The sequence below is a fragment of the Delphinus delphis genome, chromosome 2 (genome assembly GCF_949987515.2).
Source record: "Delphinus delphis chromosome 2, mDelDel1.2, whole genome shotgun sequence".
In the NCBI taxonomy this organism is placed as follows: Eukaryota; Metazoa; Chordata; class Mammalia; order Artiodactyla; family Delphinidae; genus Delphinus; species Delphinus delphis.
The window spans coordinates 138,460,005-138,487,045 of NC_082684.1; the positions used below are offsets into that span (position 1 = coordinate 138,460,005).

Here is a 27,041-nt window from a genome sequence, read left to right on the forward strand (position 1 = left end):
TGGATTGGAGAGCTCGAACCTAACGCTCTCTCCTCGTGGAAAGAACTCTCGCTGGACCAGACTTCCTCGCAGAGAGGTCTCTGGGGAAGTATCATACCTTAAATGCGGAAGACATCAATTCTGTAGGTGTCCAACCGTGGGGAGAGGAAAGGGTCACAAGGGGTCGGAACGTGAACATCCACAAAGAACAGAAGAGCAAGCACAGCTCATCGTGTTTCACCCATTTTATCCCTTGGTTCAGCAAAGTATCAATCCCCTAATTTTTTATCCTTTGTTCTCCAATTTCTTTTGTAGGATTACCACTAGTTTTCCTCCTAAAAGTACCTATTTCTAATCCTTCTAATATAACTTTTCACCTCACCACCCCATATCACCAAATCTTGTTGCCTTTTATTATCTAAAAGTCCTACGGTTCTTTTCCAACCCACCATTCCAACTATTGTAACTTTTATCTTATCTGCTATTCATCTGATTGCCCAGCACTCTATCTAGTAGGCATCCTGTCCTTGTTTAAGTGAACCCTCCCACTCACCTCTCACTCATGAAACTTATCATACTTTTCACCACCTCTTCCCTAAAACGTCTACCCCCTTCCCTTGCGAAAAGAAATTTATCTTAATTCTCAAGTCTTAGCCTCAATTATGTCCTTGACCATCTTAGCTCTGCAGGGTTTTTTTGGCTGCGCAGCATGTGTGATCTTAGTTTCCTGACCAGGGATCAAACCTGTGCCCCCTGCAGTGGAAGTGCAGAGTCCTAACCACTGAACCGCCAGGGAATTCCCAGCTCTGCAGTTTTTATCTTTCCTTTCCCTTACCCTGAGGCATCCTTCAACAGTGCCATTCAAGAGAGTATGTGACTTGGGGATACAGCCAGGTCATAAAATCCCTTTATATCTCCAAATACACATGCAAAAGGTGTGTGTGTGTGTGTGTGTGTGTGTGTGTGTGTGTCAGGGGGTGATGGCTAAAGATGAACACTAAGCCTATCTGGCCTAGGAAAAATAATCTCCCCTTGATCCACCCATATTCAGCTTGTTCTAGGACCGTACAAGAACAAAACTGACCCCAGGTGACAGAAGACCTCTAATCTGTACTGGACGATGTTACAAGCGAGGATTCAGCTACTTGCAGGTAGACAAAGAGAAGTGTTTAGAGACTTAGGTATGAATTAAAGGTTAACACTTGAGTAGTCATCTTCTACTGAAGAGCATGACTCTACCACTGAAAAAGACTGGACTGCAAAAATGGGGAACAAAGCAAACATTCCTACAGTGAACTTCAATTTTTAGACAGAAATTTTTCAAGCCTAGAAGAACCATTAAAAATTTTCAAGCAATTGATGTCCTATACAGTAAAAGAATCTTAAGCTTTGACTTCTTATTCCTCTAGACCAGGGTTTGGCAAAATATGGCCCACAGGTCAAATCAGGTGCAGTGCCTGTTTTGGTATGTCCCATGAACTAAGAAGAAGAATGGCTTTTACATTTTTGGATGGCTGAAAAATAATCAAAAGAAGACTATTTTGTGATGTGAAAATTATATTAATATATTAATTCAAATTTCAGTGTCCATAAAAAAATTTTACTGGCTCATAGCCATGCTCATTCACCTACGTATTATCTATGGATTCATTTCACTTGCACTGCAACAGCAGAGTTAAATAGTTGTAACAGGGACCATATGGCCTGGAAAGCCTAAAATAGTTGCTGTCTGGCCCTTTACAGAAAAAGTGTGCTGACCCCTGCTCTGAACAAGCAGTGTCTGATAGAACTTTTTGCAATGATGGAAATACTCTATTCTTGAGCTGTCCAATTCAGAAGTCACTAGTTATATGTAGTTATGTGAACACCTGAAATATGGTACTGTGACTGAAGAACTGAATCTTAATTTCACTTAAGTTAAATAATCACATGTGTCTAGTGGCTACTATATTAGACAGCACAGCTCTAGACGCTCCTCAAATCTCATATATTGACATTTTTGACCCCTTGTCCCAACATCTCACTCCCTTCCTGTGACACATCTACACATTTTCAGTTGCCCTCTCTGCCCCACCTTATCTACCTGACCTCAAGTCAGGGTACAATATTTACTAGGTTTTCTTTCTAGACTCTTCATTGTCACAACAGAAATCTAATCAGTTTACCAGGTTTCACCGCATGAATTAACCCACATTATGTGCACACACATAAATGGACACAAATTTACACAAGTTTCTTTGTGTCAGAGGATGGCACTGTGGCTATGTTCTTTCTTCTCTGCATGAGAGAATTAGAAAGCCCTCCACATGCTAGATTCCTTGATGCTGCTGGAGCCTGTGATATGGATCACCTCCCTCCAAACACATTCACAGAAGCTGAGAACAGCAGATGTGCACTTGCTATTTGAATCTCAAGGAAAAAAAATCCTTCATCACAGGACTTTCTTTCCTGCCCTCCGAGGCCTAATAAACTGAAGTTAGCTGATTTCTCTAGTTTAATAGATGCTTGCTTTTTTACTGGCCTTGTCTAACTGGGCAAGAGAACAACCCCAATACTGTCTCTATCTTGGCTAGGAGCTCTAGTAAAAGCGTTAAAAAAAAAAAAAAAAACTTACCAAACGAAATGAAATCCACATAAATGGACTTCAGTAGAGACAGTAGTTAAAATGGAAAGAGATTAGGGTTATAACTCATAAAAAGCCATAACTTTGTAATTATTTGTAAAATCAATCTTTATAGTCAATTTTTTATACCTACTCCCTAGGAAAAAACGGGTTTCTGTAAACTTCCAGCTTAAAAAGAAAAAAAGGGACACCTAGTTTTCTTTCTCCAGATTAGCTATAGCAAGCAAACACCACCCCACCCCACACCCCACCCCTACTCCATTCCAAACATCTATCTGCAAGGCCAAAGCCTCCTAAAAATCCTGGCAGAGAAAGACTCCAGTTTTATATATATCCTACTTTGAGCTTATATAATTGAGACTGTGTCCTGCCTAGAAAAACAAAAACGCTGAATCCTTTAGCCACTATACAAATTGAGAGCCAATGAACCCAACTATCCAAAGGAAGGTACAGATATTTAGGCTGTAGAAGTAAACCAGCTCAGAAATGTGGACCTTCCCTCAGGCCAAGCTGTCCCAGAGTTACAGGGTCAGTGCAAAGTGCTGTAAAGTACTGAAAGGCTACTCCTGGGTGAGTTTGTACTCGGGCTGCTAAGATTTTCCACTAGGCTTTAAATTATGCTATTCATCACTGAGCAACTGACGGCCATCTACCCCCAAGTCTCTCCCACACTTCCTCCCGGGTGTCTCCACAAATAAAAGAGAGACCTTATACCACCACCACGTGAACTGAAGAGAGTCTTTCACAGTCTAACCATGAAAAGGAGAAGTTTCCAAGTTACTCTGCCTTTACTCATGTGGCTCCAGCTGCATATTTTGGTTGCTGAGGTGGGTTTCCCATAAACTTGTAAAGTTCTCGTAAACTTTCTTATCACGGCACACAAAATGGTTGCATAACCTGAACTCTTGCATCTCCTGATGTTTTTCTTTAGGCATGCACACACAATCTATCCAGGTGGAAAAATCAATCCATACTCCTCTGTGTTCAGGCTGTCGTGCAAATAAAAAGGCAGAAAGATAAACTTTTTTTTTTTTTTTGCTCCTTAAGTTCTTTACCTCCTATCTTTCAATTTTATTTTGGTATTAAGAAAACCAGACAATTCCAGCACAGAATTCAAATTGCTACTGCTTGGTAAACTATTAACTGCATAGTGAACCCAGTGTGGCTTCATTAATAGTACTAGGGTCTGCAGAAAGCCAGAGAGAGACTTTTTTCCCCCCTAAAGAACTGCCATTGGCGTCCTTTCCAACTTTCTCTACAGAAGTTGAACAGAAAAAAAAAAAAAAAAAAAGAATACAACATGCCTTCATCACTAGAACAAGAATTGGGTGGGTTTTGCCTGGGAATCCAGAGTGATCAGGCCCCCACAAAACCAATGCCCGGAGCTCTGCAACAAGCAGGGTTCACAGTTGAGTGAGCATCAATGCATAATGAGTGGAGGCATTTCAATGCAAATAAATGCTGAATATGAAGGATTAAAGAAAGGGGAAATTAATCTTTTTCATAACACAGGGCACTTTTTTCTCTCCCTTGCGCTCTCTTTTTTAAGTCATGCACACAACTGCTGGAGGGAATCCAACTTCCCCAGTGTGGTAGTGCTGCTTTATAAAAAGCAGAACATACACATTTAAGACCGTGAATTTCCTGAGGATGCCAGCAACTGAGATTCTGACAGCTCTTCTGAACAGCCTCAGAAAAAAAGTGCTTCACTAAGTGGGACCAGAATGACTAGTAAAAATCTCATTTCAAACCAACCTCCTATTTTTCCAAAGCTCATAGCTTCTTGGGGTATGGATGGCTTAAAGGTTTTGGTTTCAGCATTTGGGGATATTTGGATGCATTTACTGAAAGGATTTTATTTTTGTTTGTTTCTAATTCTCCATCCAAGTGATACTTTTGCAATACCAACAAAATAAACAGGGCGGTTTCATGCTGCTTTAGCAGGTGGCTCTATCTCATCCCAGTCTGATCCTCTTATGTCCTAATGTCTCAAACCAAAGAACAAAGTGGCAGCACCTCTTCAGGTTATCCGCCCACCCCACCCCCCACCAAAATCGGCCAGCGAAGGTTACTCAGCTGAATACTATTCACTTGAAGAGATGTTGGACTAGAGCAGCAAAGTTGATTAAAAACCTCTCTGTCCAATCACACGTTTCTATTAAACACAATTCCTCAAACATCCTAATACTCTACCAGGTTATCACTTTGAAAAAAAAAAAAACTTTAAAATTCAAGTGGTCCCTTAAAATACTGTTAACCTAGGTTAAGAATTTTCCTAACTAAAACAAATCCAAGCCTCAGAGAGGAAAATAATTTCCAACTTGTTCCTTTTTCTTCTGTATCATTCTGAGAAAAATGTCAAAGATCTAGAATTTTTAAAATAAGTCCTTATAAATAATGTATCCAAAGATTTTTACCCACTACATAAAGTAAGAATCCCACTCTTTAAGAAAAATATACAGATTTTGATGAGTTTAAATTCTGAGAGGTTCAAGCCTGATGCCAAGCCTTTAGATGTCTACTGCTTCAATTCCAAAGGACCAGTGGATAGCAATTTTAGTACACAAAACTCCACTATGCTGTATAGTTCCTTTTTTCCTGGGTCAGACAGCTTTATTCTGCTTCATTAACCCCTTCTTTGCTCCTTGATGGATCTTGGAATCCAGTTTCCCTGTAAGGGAGAAAAAGAAGCCTCATTATTTATTTTTTATATTTGCAATGCAAATCTTTCATGGCCTCCCAGGTCTTCTGGTTACTGTGCTTCTGTCACATTCAATTATCTTGCTTCAGGACTCAGACACTTTCAAACTTCAGAGTTTCATTCTATAAGAATGAGGAAGCAATGGGAACACTGTATAGGGACACACAAATGTACGTACGTACACAGACAAAATGAGTATTCACCTAAAAATCTAAGAAGTTAATATTTCTAATTTTGTAGTTACTAGAAAAGAAACATTGCATTTTCCAGAGTGCCTGATGCTAAGGCAAGTTTTTAAAGAATACACACATAATGATAAAGGAAGACATTTCACACAGTGGGAAACCCATTCCTCTGACCTGTTAACTGGCTGAGCATAATGCATGTACCTCCCTCACAGTGAGAAAAGCAGTTCAACTCACTCCTTTGCTGCCTCAGACTTAATAGGGGGAGTGACCTGAAACAGTGGAGTAGAATCCACATGAATGCTTTACTGACAAAGGGCCCCTATCACCAGTTAAGAAGGGCAAAGGTCATAGGCTGTATGACTCGCCTAAGTGTTAAAGTTAGAAAACAAGCAACCTTCCTGTCCCAGGTGACCCTAATGAGAGGTACTTCACGGATGTGGTCTCCGACCTCTGACTTCTCAGATCTACCAGGATAAAGTTGGGTTCAGTGGTAGCTGCCGCCTTAGGAAATATCCATCTCATGAAGAAAAACTAACAGAGTTCCTGTCTGCCTGGCCTGAGAACAGAGCTTGCAGGTTGCTTTCTCCCACAAAAAGTCTTATTTAAGTCAATAGAGATGCTGATGCTGGAAACAGAAATAGTTTAGTTCAGCCTTGGCACGAAATAAACAAACAAACAAAAACAAAACAGCTGGGTGTACTACAGGCCTATACCCACAACCACTGCCCCTTGTATGTTGTCATTTTCATTTGTTGCAGTAATCAGGTATAAGAGAGAAAGCACTGGACACAAAGCCAGGAAACCCAGGTTCCAGTTCTCCTTTGTCTGATATCAACTAGATGAGTGACTTGGGGCAAGTCATTAGATCTCTCTGGACTTCAATATTCTCATTTGTCCAACTAAGGTAAGAATACATGTCCGGACTACTGCACAAGGAGAGTGTGAAAAAAATTACTTCAATCTAACACGTTTCCCTGTTTTCTTAATTGTTTTCTTCTTCCTCATCTTTCCAGGGCGACATCTGCCTCTGGAATAACATTACTTCCTTCTCTGGGCTTCCTTAGAAACCATCACTAAGTGATATCCTAAATGATGTCCACAACAGTCACAATGATGTTGACTTTAATTTGGGCTTTAGAGCACAGAGGTCTCCTAGAGATTTAGGAGTTCTTTCATCCCCCAGGCTGTCTTGTTGAAAATCCAAACATGTGCCAGCAACCTGGCAAAGGGCCCTGTTACGAGGCAAGTTTGCCGTTGTATCCCTAAGGCTACCAAATGGCAGGTGCTCAATAAATGAATTAAACAAAGAAAAGCAGACACCACAAATTTCAAAACCTTTACTTTATAGGGACTACTAAGTAACCAAAAATAGCAGATATCAGATAAACAAAAGAGTACTCATTGTAAAGCTGGTGGTACCCAGAGGTACAGAGAAGTATTGCGTCTCATTAAGCTTTTTAGGACAAGCTAGGACACAATTTAGAATTCCATCTAGGACCACAGACTTCTAGTTCTCTGTACTGAATAAGTTAGAAGACCCAGGTCCCAGTTTTGGTCCTAAGACTACCTATCTGTATAACCTTGAGGAAGTCACCTAGTTACTCTTGTCCTCAACTTTTTCAATGCTATGAGGAAACATGGACTACACAGTACTGAAGGCCCTTTGCAGCTCTGTGATACTCTGCCCTAAAAATGAAATGTAAATTGGAATACTTTGTTTCTGAGGCAATGTGATAAAGTGAAAAGAGCTGGAAACCTAGAGGTAGAAAGACCTGAGCAAAATATAATTTCTGTAAACCTGTTCACTCAGCTATAAAATGAAAGGAAGAAAAAATTCCTACTAACTTACAAAGTTGTTGAGAGGATTATAGTTAATGCTAAGTGTTTTTCTATATACTAAGCACTGTACCAAGTATTTTACATATACTGAATCATTTAATCAAATAATTAATTGAAATAATATAGATCAAAGGGACTTCTCTGGTGACACAGTGGTTAAGAATCCACCTGCCGGGCTTCCCTGGTGGCGCAGTGGTTGAGAGTCCGCCTGCCGATGCAGGGGACACCGGTTCGTGCCCGGGTCCGGGAAGATCCCACATGCCGTGGAGCAGCTGGGCCCGTGAGCCACGGCCGCTGAGCCTGCACGTCCGGAGCCTGTGCTCCGCAATGGGAGAGGCCACGACAGTGAGAGGCCCGCGTACCGAAAAAAAAAAAAAAAAAAAAAAAGAATCCACCTGCCAATGCAGGGGACATGGGTTCGAGCCCTGGTCCAGGAAGATCCCACATGCTGCGGAGCTACTAAACCCGTGCGCCACAACTACTGAGCCTGTGCTCTAGAGCCCAATAGCCACAACTACTAAGCCCACGTGCCACAACTACTGAGCCCGTGCACCTAGAGCCCGTGCTCCACAGCAAGAGAAGCCACCACAATGAGAAGCCTGCACACCACAGCGAAGAGTAGCCCCCACTCGCCGCAACTAGAGAAAGCCTGTGCACAGCAATGAAGACCCAACGCAGACAAAAATAAATAAATAAATAAAATTTATTTAAAAATATATACATTAAAGTGCTTCATGAGTTCAAAGTTCTCTGAAAAATTAACGGTAGTCGTGTTATTTATGCTAAGGCTTGGGAGTTGTGTTTCTTAGTTATGGTCTCAGTTTTACTTTTACTTTACCATATTTACCAGATAACTCTAGGCAAGACTTTTAACTATATTTATTTCAGGCTCCCCAAAGCTTTACTGGATAAGAATATTCCAAATATAATTTTCATAAAACTCCAGTCTGACTGTGAAAGCCCTCACATGAGACCAGCTCAGGTAAGATCAACCCATTGGAGCAGAGCACTCAATGGTAGGGAAATTAATCTCTGGCTTCAATGATGATGTCATAAAATGGAAAACTGATGGGAGGAAGGAGATACAGAGGACGAAGGATTTCCAGGGTACTCCCAGGGATTCAGAAAGTCTTTCATCCCCTAGACTAACCTAAGAAAACCATACATGTGCCAGCAATCTGTGAGCTCCTTACAACTAAAAACTTCTTTGCATCCCTAATATCTACCATAGTGACTGCCAATAGTAGCAGTTGGTTTAGCTGGGCAATGAAGGCCAGGGACTGGGGCTCCTTGCATGAAGAAGCAGTTATTGTGGATGCCCTCTGAACTCTGAGTTCTAGTTTAGCCTGTTTTTTTAAGACTTGGGATCTGGACAGTTAACTACAGTAATATACAGTATACTCTCTTAAAAGCAGAGAGATAATGCTTAGTTTCTGTATTTCCCCAATATTTTTACATTTAGTACATACAGCATTTCAGTGTTAAACCACATCCTCAATCATGGTGCCTAAAAGAAAATCAAATGCATGTGCAGCAGATGGAGGAGAAGTTAAAAGGGAAAAAACTATTTGCCATCAATCGATATAACTCTCATAGGGATTTTCACATGCTTTGCATAAGATATAAGGCACAATTTGCATGAGTTTATAAAGCATGTAGTTCATTTAAAGTAAAAAAATTACCTTCATCTCTTTGAGCATTCAACCTACATATCCTACAATACTTAACTTTTTTGCATTTCTTAATTTGAGCAGACACAGCCAAGTGATTTCATATTGCACACTGTTTTCTGAATTATTTCAACTTCAAGAAGCGCAATTATCCTCAGGTCAAGCAAGCTCAAGTTTACATGTCCAAAAACATAAAAAAAAATATGCCTTTAATTTAAAGCAAATATATACACGTGATACAACATGTAAATGAGTTATATTGTAGACAGTTATTTGCAAGTCAGAAGTTTGGAACTTAGAATAAATTTCCCATAGAACTAATCTATGAAAAGTGGCTAGGGGCTTCCCTGGTGGCGCAGTGGATAAGAATCTGCCTGCCAATGCAGGGGACATGGGTTCAGGCCCTGGTCTGAGAAAATTCCACATGCCGCGGAGCAACTAAGCCCGTGTGCCACAACTACTGAGCCTACACTCTAGAGCCTGCGAGCCACAACTACTGAGCCTGCGTACCACAACTACTGGAGCCCATGCTCTACAACAAGAGAAGCCACCGCAATGAGAAGCCCGTGCACTGCAACGAAGAGTAGCCCCTGCTCACTGCAACTAGAGAAAGCCCGCACACAGCAACGAAGACCCAATGCAGCCAAAAATAAATAAATAAATTAATTAATTAAAAATTACAAAAACCAAAAGAAAAGTGGTCAGGTTCCTAAGCCATCCCACAAGAAAAAAATATTTAAGGCACAGAGCTGTAACTGAAGTAGAGTATTAATATTATTAATACCATGGAACTTAACCACTTCATGTAACAATATTCTAGAAGAAAATGTGAAGCATTCCAAATTAAGAGCCAAGTATAGGAACTCCCTTGTGGTGCAGTGGTTAAGAATCACCTGCCAAGGCAGGGGACACGGGTGTGATCCCTGGTCTGGGAAGATCCCACATGTCGTGGAGCAACTGAGTCCGTGCACCACAACTACTGTGCCTGTGCTCTAAAGCCCATGAGCCACAACTACTGAGCCCACGTGCTGCAACTACTGAAGCCCGTACGCCTAGAGCCTGTGCTCCGCAACAAGAGAAGCCACCGCAATGAGAAACCTACACACCGCAACAAAGACTAGTCCCCACTTGCTCCAAGTAGAGAAAGCCTGCGTGCAGCAACGGAGACCCAACACAGCCCTAAATAAATAAATTTATTTAAAAAAAAAAAAAAGAGCCAAGTATGTATTTTTCCCTATGGAAGTGGGATTAAAGAATTTTCCAACTGTAAACTACTGGAGGTGGTCCCTGTGGCTTAAGGGAAGGAAGTTCTGGCAGAGTGTAAGGTTTTTAAAGACAGTAAGGATGAATGAAGGACAAAGGAATGAAGAGTTACAGGGAATAGAAACTTCACACCAGACTAAATCCTCAGGTCGGCTGGCTCCCTCTCAATATAAGTTTTTTTCTGAGACACAGAGGTCGGTCAACCTATTCTTTCTCCACTGCCCCCAACCCCCACCACCACCAACCCCTAACTTTACCTGTTGTTTCTGACCCATGTTTCACCTTGTCTGGTCTACCATGGAAGAAGCTGCAGTCTCACAATTTCTCTCCAGCCCTGCTGTCCCTAAAACAAGCACACAGCCCATTTTCGCTTTTTAAAGCTTTTAACCAACAGAAGGAACGGGGAAACGCTTTCTCTTAAGACCATCACCCTCCCCACCTCCTATTAAACCTTGTGGAGAAAAATGAAGGTCATATGTGTGCTGCAGGTGGGTCTCTGGGAGGAGAAAGTACTGAAGTAAAACGTTTCAGAGAAATATATAAACTCTGTTTACACAAAACATTTTCTCACAGGCTTTTAAGCAGAAGATGAAAACCAAGATAGAAAGGAAGCTATGAAAAGGTAACTGGGACTAAAGATCAAGTAGCAGTGGGTCTGGGAGAGAAGACTGACCACGTTTTCCTCCTACCACCAGTGTTGCCATCAGTGCCCACAGTAAGGTAAGAATGGACTAGAGTAGGAAGAGGTAAAATTTCTCAACCTAAAACGGAGAGAAAAAGGGAGATTTAAATCCTAAATAGTGAAGAAGAAGGAAAAAGAATTTCCAGGGCCACTTGGCTAACAGGTGGGGTAAAGTATGAAGTAAATTGTGTAAGTGAAGGGCAATTTATGTTCAGATTTTCTGACTTGCAGGAATCTCAGGAATATGTTTCACAAATCATGAGGGTTGCCTGAATTTTGCAGTGAATATACATGAATCTAAATTCATACTCCAAGCATTTCATTTTGTGATCAAAAGCAGTATTATCCACACCGCAGTCAGCTAATCAACAGCATTAGTATCACTTGGGAGAAGGGCACAGGAATCTGTGTTTTAACAGCTCTCTAGGTGACTTTTATTTACATTACAGTCTGAGAAGTACTTCTTTACAGAACAGATTTATATAAAATAGTTGGTCCACGACGAACAAGGTGACATAGTATTGAGCACAGCTGACAGCAATGCATGCCTCAGAAGCATCCAGTTCACACAATGGGAAAGCAATGTCACAGAGTCATGAAATAGTAACTGACATGAGCAAATGGGAGAGTTGCTGATGCTCTTTTTTTTTTTTAAACATCTTTCTTGGAGTATAATTGCTTTACAATGGTGTGTTAGTTTCTGCTGTATAACAAAGTCAATCAGTTATACATATACATATGTCCCCATATCTCCTCCCTTTTGCATCTCCCTCCCACCCTCCCTATCCCACCCCTCTAGGTGGTCATAATCCACATAGCTGATATCCCTGTGCTATGTGGCTACTTCCCACTAGCTATCTGTTTTACGTTTCGTAGTGTATATATGTCCATGCCACTCTCTTGCTTTGTCACAGCTTACCCTTCCCGCTCCCCATATCCTCAAGTCCATGCTCTAGTAGGTCTGTGTCTTTATTCCCATCTTACCCCTATGTTCTTCATGACCTTTTTTTTTTTTCTCTTAGATTCCATATATATGTGTTAGCATACAGTATTTCTTTTTCTCTTTCTGACTTACTTCAGTCTGTATTACAGACTCTAGGTCCATCCACCTAACTACAAATAACTCAATTTCGTTTCTTTTTATGGCTGAGTAATATTCCACTGTATATATGTGCCACATCTTCTTTATCCATTCATCTGTTGATGTACACTTAGGTTGCTTCCATGTCCTGCCTATTGTAAATAGAGCTGGAATGAACATTTTGGTACATGACTCTTTTTCAATTATGGTTTTCTCAGGGTATATGCCCAGTAGTGGGATTGCTGGATTGTATGGTAGTTCTATTTTTAGTTTTTTAAGGAACCTCCATAATTTGTTAATATGGTGTATCACATTGATTGATTTGCGTATATTGAAGAATCCTTGCATTCCCGGGATAAACCCCACTTGATCATGGTGTATGATCCTTTTAATGTGCTGTTGGATTCTGTTTGCTAGTATTTTGTTGAGGATTTTTGCATCTATGTTCATCAGTGATATTGGCCTGTAGTTTTCTTTCTTTGTGACATCTTTGTCTGGTTTTGCTATCAGGGTGATGGTGGCCTCGTAGAATGAGTTTGGGAGTGTTCCTCCCTCTGCTATATTTTGGAAGAGTTTGAGAAGGATAGGTGTTAGCTCTTCTCTAAATGTTTGAAAGAATTCGCCTGTGAAGCCATCTGGTCCTGGGCTTTTGTTTGTTGGAAGATTTTTAATCACAGTTTCAATTTCAGTGCTTGTGATTGGCCTGTTCATATTTTCTATTTCTTCCTGGTTCAGTCTCGGAAGGTTGTGCATTTCTAAGAATTTGTCCATTTCTCCCAGGTTGTCCATTTTATTGGCATAGAGTTGCTTGTAGTAATCTCTCATAATCCTTTGTATTTCTGCAGTGTCTGTTGTTCCTTCTCCTTTTTCATTTCTAATTCTATTGATTTGAGTCTTCTCCCTTTTTTTCTTGATGAGTCTGGCTAATGGTTTATCAATTTTGTTTATCTTCTCAAAGAACCGGTTTTTAGTTTTACTGATCTTTGCTATCGTTTCCTTCATTTCTTTTTCATTTATTTCTGATCTGATCTTTATGATTTCTTTCCTTCTGCTAACTTTGGGGTTTTTTCTTCTTCTTTCTCTAATTGCTTTAGGTGTAAGGTTAGGTTGTTTATTTGAGATATTTCTTGTTTCTTAAGGTAGCATTGTATTGCTATAAACTTCCCTCTTAGAACTGCTTTTGCTGCATCCCATAGGTTTTGGGTCATTGTGTTTTCATTGTCATTTGTTTCTAGATATTTTTTGATTTCCTCTTTGATTTCTTCAGTGATCTCTTGGTTATTAAATAGTGTATTGTTTAGCCTCCATGTGTTTGTATTTTTTACAGCTTTTTTCCTGTAATTGATATCTAGTCTCATAACGTCATGGTCAAAAAGATATTTCATATGATTTCAATTTTCTTAAATTTACCAAGGCTTGATTTGTGACCCAAGATACGATCTATCCTGGAGAATGTTCCATGAGCACTTGAGAAGAATGTGTATTATGTTGTTTTTGGATGGAATGTCCTATAAATAACAATTAAGTCCATCTCGTTTAATGTATCATTTAAAGCTTGTGTTTCCTTATTTATTTTCATTTTGGAAGATCTGTCCACTCGTGAAAGTGGGGTGTTAAAGTCCCCTACTATGATTGTGTTACTGTCAATTTCCCCTTTTATGGATGTTAGTATTTGCCTTATGTACTGAGGTACTCCTATGTTGGGCGCATAAATATTTACAATTGTTTTATCTTCTTCTTGGATTGATCACTTGATCATTATGTAGTGTCCTTCTTTGTCTCTTCTAATAGTCTTTGTTTTAAAGTCTATTTTGTCTGATATGAGAATTGTTACTCCAGCTTTCTTTTGATTTCCATTTGCATGGAATATCTTTTTCCATCCCCTCACTTTCAGTCTGTATGTGTCCCTAGGTCTGAAGTGGGTCTCTTGTAGACAGCATATATACAGGTCTTGTTTTTGGATCCATTCAGCCAGTCTATGTCTTTTGGTTGGAGCATTTAATCCATTTACATTTAAGGTAATCATTGATATGTACGTTCCTATTCCCATTTTCTTCATTGTTTTGGGTTTGTTATAGTAGGTCTTTTCCTTCTCTTGTGTTTCCTGACTAGAGAAGTTCTTTTAGCATTTGTTGTAAAGCTGGTTTGGTGGTGCTGAATTCTCTTAGCTTTTGCTTGTCTGTAAAGGTTTTAATTTCTCCGTCAAATCTGAATGAGATCCTTGTTGGGCAGAATAAGCTTGGTTGTAGGCTTTTCTCCTTCATCACTTTAAATATGTCCTGCCACTCCCTTCTGGCTTGCAGAGTTTCTGCTGAAAGATCAGCTGTTAACCTTATGGGGATGCCCTTGTATGTTATTTGTTGTTTTTCCCTTGCTGATTTTAATATTGTTTCTTTGTATTTAATTTTTGAGTTTGATTAATATGTGTCTTGGCATGTTTCTCTTTGGATTTATCCTGTATGGGACTCTGTGCTTCCTGGACTTGATTAACTATTTCCTTTCCCATATTAGGGAAATTTTCAACTATAATCTCTTCAAATATTTTCTCAGTCCCTTTCTTTTTCTCTTCTTCTTCTGGGACCTCTATACTTTGAATGTTGGTGCATTTAATGTTGTCACAGAGGTCTCTGAGACTGTCCTCAATTCTTTTCATTCTTTTTTCTTTATTCTGCTCTGCAGTAGTTATTTCCACTATTTTATCTTCCAGGTCACTTATCCATTCTTCTGCCTCAGTTATTCTGCTATTGATTCCTTCGGGAGAATTTTAAATTTCATTTATTGTGTTGTTCATCACTGTTTGTTTGCTCTTTAGTTCTTCTAGGTCCTTCCTGGTTAAACGTTTCTTGTATTTTCTCCATTCTGTTTCCAAGATTTTGGATCATCTTTACTATCATTATTCTGAATTCTTTTTCAGGTAGACTGCCTATTTCTTCTTCATTTGTTAGGTCTGGTGGGTTTTTGCCTTGCTCCTTCATCTGCTGTGTGTTTCTCTGTCTTCTCATTTTGCTTAACTTACAGTGTTTGGGGTCTCCTTTTCGCAGGCTGCAGGTTTGTAGTGCCCGTTGTTTTTGGTGTCTGTCCCCAGTGGCTAAGGTTGGTTCAGTGGGTTGTGTAGGCTTCCTGGTGGAAGGGACTAGTGCCTGTGTTCTGGTGGATGAGACTGGATCTTGTCTTTCTGGTGGGCAGGTCCACGTCTGGTGGTGTGTTTTGGGGTGTCTGTGGCCTTATTATGATTTTAGGCAGCCTCTCTGCTAATGGGTGGGGTTGTGTTCCTGTCTTGCTAGTTTTTTGGAATAGGATGTCCAGCACTGTAGCTTGCTGGTCGTTGAGTGGAGCTGGGTCTTGGCATTGAGATGGAAATCTCTGGGAGATTTTCGCCGTTTGATATTATTACGTGGAGATGGGAGGTCTCTTGTGGACCAGTGTCCTGAACTTGGCTCTCCCACCTCAGAGGCACAGCCCTGATGCCTGGCTGGAGCACCAAGAGCCTGTCATCCACACGGCTCAGAATAAAAGGGAGAAAAAAAGAAAGAAAGAAAGAAGAGAGCAACCAAACCAAAAAACAAATCCACCAATGATAACAAGTGCTAAAAACTATACTAAAAAACCCAAAAAAACAGACAGACAGAACCCTAGGACAAATGGTAAAAGCAAAGCTATACAGACAAAAACACACACAGAAGCATACACATACACACTCACAAAAAGAGAAAAAGGGAAAAAAATATATATATCGTTGCTCCCAAAGTCGACCTCCTCAATTTGGGGTGATTCGTTGTCTACTCAGGCATTCCCCAGATGCAGGGTACATCAAGTTGATTATGGAGATTTAATCCGCTGCTCCTGAAGCTGCTGGGAGAAATTTCCCTTTCTCTTCTTTGTTCGCACAGCTCCTGGGGTTCAGCTTTGGATGTGGACCTGCCTCTGCATGTAGGTCGCCTGAGGGCGTCTGTTCTTCACTCAGACAGTACGAAGTTAAAGGAGCAGCTGATTCGGGGGCTCTGGCTCACTCAGGCCCGGGGGGAGGGAGGGGTACGGAATGCCGGGCAAGCCCGCAGCGGCAGAGGCCGGCGGGACGTTGCACCAGCGTGAGGTGTGCCGTTCTCCCGGGGAAGTTGTCCCTGGATCACGGGACCCTGGCAGTGGCGGGCTGCACAGGCTCCTGGGAGGGGAGGTGTGGATAGTGACCTGTGCTTGCACACAGGCTTCTTGGTGGCTGCAGCAGCAGCCTTAGCGTCTCATGCCCGTCTCCGGGGTCTCGCGCCCGTCTCTGGAGCTCCTTTAAGCAGCGCTCTTAATCCCCTCTCATCGCGCACCAGGAAACAAAGAGGCAAGAAAAAGTCTCTTGTCTCTTCAGCAGCTCCAGACTTTTTCCCGGAGTCCCTCCCGACTAGCCGCAGTGCACTAGGCCCCTTCAAGCTGTGTTCACGCAGCCAACCCCAGTCCTCGCCCTGGGATCTGACCTCCAAAGCCCGAGCCTCAGCTCCCAGCCCCGCCCGTCCCGGCGGGTGAGCAGACAAGCCTCTCTGGGCTGGTGAGTGCCGGTCGGCACCGATCCTCTGTGCGGGAATCTGCTTTCCCTGCTGCACCCCTGTTGCTGCGCTCTTCTCCGTGGCTCTGAAGCTACCCGCCTCCGCCACCCACAGTCTCTGCCCGCGAAGGGGCTTCCTAGTGCGTGTAAATCTTTCCTCCTTCACAGCTCCCTCCCACTGGTGCAGGTCTCGTCCCTATTCTTTTGTCTGTTTTTTCTTTTTTCTTTTGCCCTACCCAGGTACGTGGGGAGTTTCTTGCCTTTTGGGAGGTCTGAGGTCTTCTGCCAGCATTCAGTGGGTGTTCTGTAGGAGTTGTTCCATGTGTAGGTGTATTTCTGATGTATTTGTGGGGAGGTGATCTCCACGTTTTACTCTTCGGCCATCTTGAAGCTCCTCTGCTGATGTTGTTTTTAAAATGAAGTTAGGGACTGCCCTGGTGGCACAGTGGTTAAGAATCTTCCCGCCAATGCAGGGGACACAGGTTCAATCCCTGGTCTGGGAAGATCTCATATGCCGCGGAGCAACTAAACCCATGTGCCACAGCTACTGAGCCTGCGCTCTAGAGCCCGCGAGCCACGACTACTGAAGCCCACGCGCCTAGAGCCCATGCTCTACAACAGGAGAAGCCACCGCAATGAGAAGCTTGTGCACCGCAACAAAAAGTAGCCACCGCTGGCTACAACTAGAGAAAGCCCGCGCACAGCAATGAAGACCCAGCACAGCGCAAAATAAATAAATTTATTTTAAAAAAAAATGGGAAGTTAGGCGAAGAGGACACCACTATATGTTTCTTGAGATTCCTTGGAAATAAAAGAGGCTGCTGTAGCACTAGACAGAGGAAGAGGAGTTGGGAGTTGAAGAAGAGCTGGAAGTTGAAAGAATCAAGTCACAAGCACTCCTAAGAAGTGAATATGCAGAGGGTACTATAATCACAAACACATAAAAGCAAACATTACAGAAAAGAAAACCATCAGGAGATTTCAAAAAGAGGATGAAAAGCAAGAGGGCTAGAGCAGAGCTCTAGGAAGCAGTAATCAAGGGAATAGTGGGAAGTGGTACCTCCAAAATAGACATTCAAAAATAGACACTTAAAAAGTTAAGTCTTATTCTCAGATTGAATACTGAGGAACAATGGATAAATGACAATGTTGCCACTGGCACTGGCTTAATACTTCCTTTAATAAGAACAGTACAGTGGGGCAAATGGACTCTTGGCTGACAAATAGGATTTTAAAGGTAATGGGGTCCTAAATGGAAGTTTAGAGTGATTCACTCATATACCAATAATTGTGGATCGAGGTATATTTTGGAAAGGCTATACTGTAGTTAACATTAAAGTTATTGATAAATAGAATTTTTTATTGAAGTATAGTTGATTAACAATGTTGTGTTAGTTTCAGGTATATGATAAGTAGAATTTTACTAATCCTCCAAATATTTGAGATGACATAGAACAGGATAAAAAGAGAAAAAAATTTTTAAGTTAAACAAGTGAGATTCAAGACAAAAAGAAAAAAATTAGACCATCAAAGCTTGTGACTTACAGATTTTTGGACTTCCTTTAATAGGAAACTTCACAATCATTTCCTGGGGATTTGTGCAGATGAAAACAAATGGAGAATCAGATTCTTGACTCATGTCTGGATACTGTGAAATATAAAAATAAAAAGTTCAGGCTAGTTGGAACAAATTTTGAATTTCAAAGAGATCAAAGGATGTCCCAGAATCCACCTCAACATTCTGATAATAGTACTCTCCATTACACAGTCAGGTAAAGAGGATTATGCTCAGTAAGCAAGCACAAACCTTCAACTTTCCCCAGGCTTTAGCACAGTATTCTTATACAGTCTTTTGCCCACCATCTGTGACTTCCTATAATGGAAGCAACTTCTTCAAAAAAGATGCCTGACATCTTCCCAGAGAATCAAAACTGACTAGTCTTTCAATATAAGTGACTGTGAGTTGGGAGATTCAGAGGTCTCCTTCAGGAACATCAGGCACCCCCAGGTTCAGCTCAAGTGAAACAGTGGAAGATTTAAGAAAAATAGAACATTTGTGGAAATTCTGCCAGAAACAATCAACAGAGCCCTCCTCTCACTAAAGGGAAGGAAGATGATTCATTCTGAAAGGTATGAACATGCCAAAGTTGTTTTGCTGGATGCATTCCAGACTCACTTAGGGTGAAAAGGTAATGGTAGAGCAATTCTGAAAATAATTTAGAAGCCTCCTTTGGATCGCATATCACAAAACAAATCTGTGTGAATACTTAGGACTTTTACTCCTTCTGCAAAGACAGACACAGAACGTAGAGTAAGACTATCTGGCCACACAATCACAACTTAAGGAACAACTGGGGTTGGCAGTAAGTGCTCTCTAGCAATGCCCAACTGACCAGGTACTTCATTATTTCCTATCTTGGGATGTCCTGTGTTTAGCATGTTGCATAAATACGACTCAAAAGCTGACTATGGCTGTGGGTCAGACTTCATCATCGGAGGAGCCTTTCTCCTAGTAATTAAAAAGTATGAAATTATTTTCCACTCTTATTCACCTGCTAAGATGTGTCCTCTAAGATATAAAAGGCTTTAAAGTAAAAATGGACGCTTCAGTAAAATAAATCAGAAAATTCAAATGTCTCTGTAACTAGTGGAAGCATAAACAGGCAACTTCTTTACTGACTACTCTGTCCCAATGCTGTGAAGAAACAGAAGGGATTTACAGTGGCTTTTAGTCCTGCCCACATACCATGGGTTTCTGTGTGGGACAGGTGTGGCATGTACTTTGACAAAACATAGCTTAATATCAAGTATCAGCCACATTTATATTCACAGGCACTCACAATTATATTCACATGAACATTCAAAATGCTCATGGTAGAAAATAAAGACTAAAGATGGAAGGAGAAACTTTCTTCTTTCCTTATCCTTTGGATCTTTAGAATGCAAAGAAAAGCAGGGTCAGCTGTTACTGTTGAGGTGCTTTGGGACAAATAAAACCTACTTCTCGAGGGGCCAGAGCAGCAACAGTCACCATTCACATCACTTCAATTTTCCTGCTCTCTCTTCTCTGTGTCTTAGAGAGTGTCAAGGCAGAGGACAAACCTGCCAGGACTTCACAGCTCCGCTTTTCCAAAACTACAAGCCATTTCACTCCTCTTTCTTCCACATCAATAAATGTTCTCTCTCTACTGGATCAATCCCATTAACAAACATACTTTCTATAATGTCTGCCATAAAACAAAAACTCCCCAGATCCCACATTCTCCTCCAGCTGCTGCTCCATTTCTCAGATTCCTTTCAAAACAAAATTCATTAAAAGATTATCTATACACTCTGCCTCAAATTTGTCTCCTTCTATTTGTTCTTGAATTCACTATAGAGAGGCTTTCACTCCCATCACTCCACCAAAACTGTTCTTGTAAAGGTTATCGTTCACTTCCATGCTGCCAAATCAAACGATCAATTCTCAGTTCTCATCTTAATTGATTTATGTAGAACTTGACAGAATTCTTCTCTCCCTCCTTCTTGAACACATTCCTCACTTTGCTTCCAGGATACAATTCTCCTTCTGGTGTTGCTTCTTCACTGACTGCTCCTCATTTCCCCATCGTTTAAATGCTGGAGTACTTCAAGAGTCAAACCTCAGACCTCATCTCTCTCTACATTCACAACCTTGGCTATTTCCTTCAGTCTCAAAGTTAAAAATTAAGGTCCTGAATTTGTAACTAGGAGAGGTGATGGATGTTAACTAAACTTATTGTGGTAATCATTTTGCAATATATAGATCATATATCAAATCTTCATGTTGTACAACCTTAAACTAATACAATGTTATACGCAATTATTTCACAATAAAACAGGAAAAAAATACGGTTCTGTAAATATAAATCAATACCACAATGAGATACCACTTTACTCTCACTAGAATGACTTATTATAAAACAAAACGAAAATAAAAAACAGGAAAAATAACAAGCATGGGTAAGGATGTGAAGAAACTGGAACCCTCATGCATTGCTGGTGTGAACGTAAAACGGTGCAGTTGCTGTGAAAAACAGTTCAGTGGTTCTTTTAAAAGTTAACCGTAGAATGACCATATGATCCAGCAATTCTACTTCTAGGTATATACTCAAAGGAACTGAAAATAGGGATTCAGATATTTGTACACCAATGTTCACTGCAGCATTATTCACAATAGCCAGTGGTTTCCACAATCCAAATGTCTAATGATAGATAAATGGATAAACAAAATATGGCATATACATACAATGGAATATTATTAAGCCTTAAAAAGGAATGAAATTCTGATACATGCTACAACATGAATGAACCTAGAAAAATTATGCTAAGTGAAATAAACCATACACAAAAGGACAAATATTATATGAGTCTACTTATGTGAGATGCTTAGAATAGACAAATTTGGAAATTCCCTGGTGGTCCAGTGGTTAGGACTTGGTGCTTTCACTGCCAGGGCTGGTGTTCAATCCCTGGTCAGGGAACTAAGATCTCACAAGCAAAAAAGATAAATTCATACAGAAAGAAAGTATAATAGAGGTTACTAGGGGCTGGGGGAAGGAGGAAAGAGGAGTTAATATTCACTGGGTACAAAGTTTCTGTTTGAGATGATGAAAACTTCTGGAGATGGACGGTTGCACAACACTGTGAATGTACTTAATAGTTGCACAACACCGTGAATGTACTTAATACCCCTGAATTGTGCAGTTAAAAATAGTTTAAACGGTAAGTTTATGTTATGCATATTTACCACAATAAAAATAAAATAAAATAAAAAATCAAGGTCCTGGATTTCCTTTCCAAACCTGCCCCTCTCTTATTCATACCCCTTTAAAATAAATAGCTATTCCATCTTTCTAGTTGTTCAGGCCAAAAACCCCACAACCAACCCACTGGGAAATCCTGTTAACTCTACCTTCGAAAGATACCCAATAACTCACCACTTCTAAAGACCTCCTTTGCTACTTCCCTGGTTCAGGCCATCACAATGTCTCCCTGGATTACCACAATAACTTCCTAATTGGTTTCTCTGTTTCTGCCCTTTAACCTCCCTCTTGCCTATTCTCAACACAGCAGGCTGAGCTATTTTTAAAAAATATATCAGATCATGTCACTCCCCTGTTTGAAACTCTCCAATGGCTTTTCATCAGTCAGAATAAAAGACTAAGTCCTCACTATGACCTACAGGTCCCTAGACAATCTGGCCCCCATTTCCTCTCTGACGCCTTCTCCTACTACTCTCCCCACTTTCCACTCCAGCCACACAGGCTTCCTTGTTCCTGCCTCTGGATGTTTGTACTTGCTTACCTCTCTTCCTGGGATGCTTTCCCTGCTAGGTATATACATGGTTTCCTCTCTCTTTCTTCAGGACTTTGTTTATATGTCAACTTTGTAGTGGGTCTTCTGGCACTCTTAACCCCCATCTCCTACCTTATTTTTTTTTCTACAGCACTTACCATCATCTGATACTATGTAATTCACTTACTTAAAATTTTAAATCTGAATTTTCCTTACTAGGATAAAAGCTCCACAAAGGGAGGGATCTTTTGTCTGTTTTGTTTACTCCTCAGCACCTAGAATCATGCCTGGCACACAGTAGGCAATCAATAAATATTTGTTGGATGAAAGAACAAAAAAATTTACCAACTTGTGCTTTTAAGTTATCTTAACCATTCTAAATATGCACATGCTGGGAACTGGACACACTTAGGACTAAACTCTAGATAAAAGCAGGTGCTACTCTGTAACCTGTTATCCCTCAAGCTAAATTAGAACTTTTGTGTCTTGGCAAATGGCCAGTAAGGCCCTATGTTTAATGAAAACTACCCTGACATATATTAACAGAGTAAGAAAATGTCAAATAATGGGGGAAATGATGGATAAATGAAATTATAGAACAAGAGGTTCCTTGGACCCATTCATGCCTTACAATAAAGATAAAAACTAAAATCAACTTTCCCAGCTGAATCTAAATCCAAGTTTCATGTGAATATTCCTTTTCCCAAGGTCTATCACTAAATTTCACGGGGCTTACAAGAAACAGAGCTGAAGTGCAAAGAAGCCTACAGGAATAAAGAAAAGTAAGAAAAAAAAAGAAAAAAAGAAAAGAAAAGTAAGGCCTATGTGTTGGGAGAAGGGATTCTTTTTCACAGTAAAATGCATTAAAGCAAAGTCAGCTTGGCAGAGCCTCAGTACCTGCAAAAAAGTATAATCTCTGCAACTGGGTCTTAGACATGACAGACCACATTAAACACCAACAAGACTTACAAGAAAGGGATTTTTGGTTTGAAAGTCAAAAGACTAAAATGCAGCTGACTCAAAGAAAGAGTAAATTAAGAAAAAGGAGGTTCATATTTGTGAAGAACGTGAATAAACTCTCGATGTCATATCCAATTTAGAGAGGATGCTAGACTAAGGGTCACGGAGATGGCACAATAGATAGGATAGGGAATGTGGGTTATAAGCCCAAGCAACTGAAAGCAACCATTTACATTCAGTAACAGACTCCTCAGGATGCTGCTGTTCTTGTCTTCAATAACATGACTCCTATCACCTGGTTTCCAGCCTGATGATTGCGGGAGGTGGGCCTACTCTTCTTTCATGCCTCATAAGTTTCATAGCTGTCTAACACAGCAGATAATTAACTACTAAACAGCCATTTTCTTCTCCAATCCAGAGGGAAATTGTTCACCAGTCAACTAGAAAACATTTTTCTTGCCATTTTCATAAGAGAAAAAAAAAAGTTTAGTGGTTTTTGGCAACCACCACTGACTCAGAGCCAAGTGAGCATTTTCACCAACTCCACCAGCCTCCATTTAATCCTCGTACTGAAATGATCAGAAAGTCCCAAATGATGTCACTCTTCCCAAAAAATCCTCAGATGACCTATATGTAAATCTTACACCTGTCTCCAGAGGACTAACAGCTAAAGCAAACATTTAAGAAGAAACTCATTGACAAAGAACATATATTTGCTGTAGGTTTTCTTGGTCTGAACTTTGAGGAACTAGACAGGACATGAAATCAGGCTCTGAAATCTAGTTAGCTGAAAACCAACTCCAAGAAGATTGAGGTGATAATACTCAGAAAGAGAGAAGGAAATGAGTCTGATAAAAAGGCCACAAGCACAACAGATCCAAAGAAGCATATCCTGAAAACAACTGTGTTCTCTGATAAATAGTTCTCATTAAAAAAAAAAATAGTTCTCATCTTCCTTCAAAGCAATTCAAGGTGTTCACAGGATAACTAATACCTTGGCCCCACTATACTGGAGGATAAGAGTTTTTTCACATCAGAGTTAACATATTGATCATGATACTTTGATGAGATGACTACTGCATATTTGACTGGAGTTGGATAAAGATCATGCCAACTGGCCCCAAGTGGGATAGCTGAACTCACGTACCAGTACCCAGTGCAAATCATGTGCCTAGTAGCAAACATAGAGTGTTCCAGCTAAATGCTACAGAGACCATCCATATTTGCTCCAGGTAAGAGGAATAAGGGATAAGCAAGATGCAGCTTTTGGGTCTTCCAGACACTTGTGGAAGATGATCTGGTTGAAGCCACACAGCATTGGTATCTTGGTCCCAGTGTGACTTTCTGTGCTCTTGGGAATGCTATCTATACTGAAACCTCCATACACAAAAGAACCCAAGAACTTATATTTTCTCTAAAATTAACCTCATAGATTTTCTGCCCTGATTCTTCAAGACCTAAATGGGAATCATCCATTCATGACAATTATTTTTGTGTTTTTTTGTTGTTGTTTTTTCATGACAAATTTTTTGGTCTTAATTTGCATATAGCAGGCTTTCACTCCAACTTAAACTAGTGAGAACCAAAAGAAAATTGCTCTTAATTAAAGATACTACATTGTAAGGTCCTTAACCATTCAAATCTACCCCAATATCTCAGAATGCTAAGACTCCTCTTGTGTTAAGGGCTCTGCCAATTTTAGATTTTTATCTCCCAATGGCTCATCTGACTCAACTGAGAACAACTACTGAGGGAGAGCTCAGCTAATCCTTTGACATGAGTTAACATATCAAGGTAAGATCATTATCAAGTAATATAGTGTTATTAACAGCAACAATACCTCTTTATCAAGTAACATGTCTTTCAGAACAAAACAGATTAAAATATTTTAAAAAGTCCAACTGAAAAATCATAGAAAAACTGATTTTTGTATGGCGATCACATACTACAGAACATCTCTCCTTTACTGCTACAATACAGGCTTCCTTTGCCACATAGCTCCTTTATTTTAAAAAGTCATTTTCCTTAAAAGAAAATTCTCTTCTTATGTATACCCCATCTAGACTAATGGTACTACCATTTACCCCCTCACCGCAGCCAGAAACCAAAGTCTATCTTAGACTTCTTTCTCTCTCCCTTCACATCCAATCAAATCACCAAGTCCTACAGACTTTATCTCCTAAACATTTCAAACATCTGTTCCTTTCTTTCCAACTCAACTGCCAGAGCATTGCTGCTGGCCTCCATCATGCCTCCACCTGGACAATCATGATAATTTCCTAACTCATCTACTTGTTTTCAGGCTTGCCTCATCCAGTCCATCTTTCCTGCTGCTGCCAGAACAATCTTTCTAAAATGTACATCTTATTATCTTATTACATCACTTACATGGTTGCCTTCAGAATACAAGTCAAATTATTTCACATAGCATTTAAGGCTTTTCATATATCAACCAGTGCCTGCCCCTCAATTTATTGTCACTACCGTTAAGTGAACACCTACTATGTGCCAAGCTATATGCTAGGACACTGGAGACAACAAGGTGAGCTGACATAGATGGTGACCTAAAGGAACTACATGTGAACATATAATTACCCCAAAAAAAAAAAAAAGGTTAAAAATGTAAATAGAAATATGAACACAGTAGCCCAGTGAAGGAAGTAATTAATCCTGTCAGGGAGGAAATGGGTTGAGGTCAGCAAAGACTCTACAGGAGACAGGGACACCTGAGCTCTTTCAAAGAATGAATAGAATTCTCATGGGGGACAAAAGCATGGAGACATAGGAAGGTATATTGAGGAAGATATAAATTCTGCTTTCTTCAGGGATTGCCTTTTTTTTTGAAGGTTTCTTCACTCTCCCCACCCTGCTTCCAGCCAAGCTGAATTAGAAATGAGATCCCTTCCTTTATGCATTCCTTTGGTCATATGATAATTATCACGGTTGGGTTTTCTTGTCTCAGTCTCTTCTAGAAGACTTAAAAAGTTCAAGAGGGGATGGAATATCTTGTTAAAACTCCAGATCCTTAATCTTTAGCACAGTGCCTGGCACATGACAGATGGTCAATAAATACTTGCTGAATGTGTGATTATATAATATTCCGAGTAATAACGTCTTAAATTAGGAGATAATTTGCCCCCTGGTTCATAAAGTACACTGAATAACAAACTAAGAAGCCGTTCAACAGATTGCAAAAAGATAGCAAGGTTGTAACGCTACAGCAGATTCCTTCTAGATCAAGCAGACTGCTTTCTCTCTAAGCCTGGGTTTACTTATAGGTAAAATGAAGGTGTCACATTAAGTGACTGAATCTACCTACATAAAACCTTGCATCTGTCCCCACCCCTCTTGTCTCATTCCACTGGCATTTCCTAGAACAGATTTTAAAAATATATCCAACCTGGATGACAAGTGTCTCCTCACTAGACTTCTTTTTTTTTTTTTTTTTTTTGCGGTATGTGGGCCTCTCACTGTTGTGGCCTCTCCCGTTGCGGAGCACAGGCTCCAGACGCGTAGGCTCAGCGGCCATGGCTCATGGGCCCAGCCGCTCCGCGGCATGTGGGATCTTCCCGGTCCGGGGCACGAACCCGTGTCCCTTGCATCGGCAGGCGGACTCTCAATCACTGCGCCACCAGGGAAGCCCCTCACTAGACTTCTTACCTTCAGTCTCTTCACCGCAATCCATCTTCCACATTGCTGCCAGATTCATTTTCTGGCTCCGATGGCCTTCAAAACACCCCTCCCGGATCCCACAACGGACTAGAGAAAAAAGTCTTAACTCTGTAGCTTATCACTCAAAGCTATCTACCATCTGACCACAACATACCTTTCCATTCAACAAAGTGGTTTGCTATTATTCTCCATACAGGCCCATGACTTTCCACCTCACATTACTCCCTCTCCCTTAGAATATGCTTTCTTACCATGGAAGTAGGAAGACTTGAACAGCAACCCCAATTCTACCATTTACTGACTGACAGTACACAAGTTATCTTAACTCTGAGTCTTAAGTTCTCTCATCTCTAAAAGAGGAGTAAAGATACCTTGCTTGGTATCAAGTTGCTGTGAGGATTAGAAAATAACATACGTAATAGGTCTGGCACATAATAACTGATCAAAAAATGATAGATTTTATCATTAAGACGCTTCAAGGCTAATTCAAAAGCCACATTCCTAAGATGTTCAACATTGCTAATTGTTAGAGAAAT

General features: G+C 40.5%; 1 protein-coding gene across 2 annotated transcripts in view; it reads right to left on the reverse strand.

Annotated features, from left to right (window-relative positions):
• Positions 1-3,619: 3,619 nt before the first annotated feature.
• Positions 3,620-27,041, reverse strand: part of TRIP4 (thyroid hormone receptor interactor 4) — a 69,673-nt gene continuing 46,251 nt past the window's right edge. For both annotated transcript variants that reach the window (XM_060005789.1, XM_060005788.1), the window contains 2 exons: positions 18,103-18,205; positions 3,620-5,273 (listed from right to left, as the gene is read on the reverse strand). In XM_060005789.1, the coding sequence (XP_059861772.1) occupies positions 5,206-5,273; positions 18,103-18,205 (171 nt within the window). In that variant the 3' untranslated portion in view covers positions 3,620-5,205. The remainder of the gene's footprint in view (positions 5,274-18,102; positions 18,206-27,041) is intronic.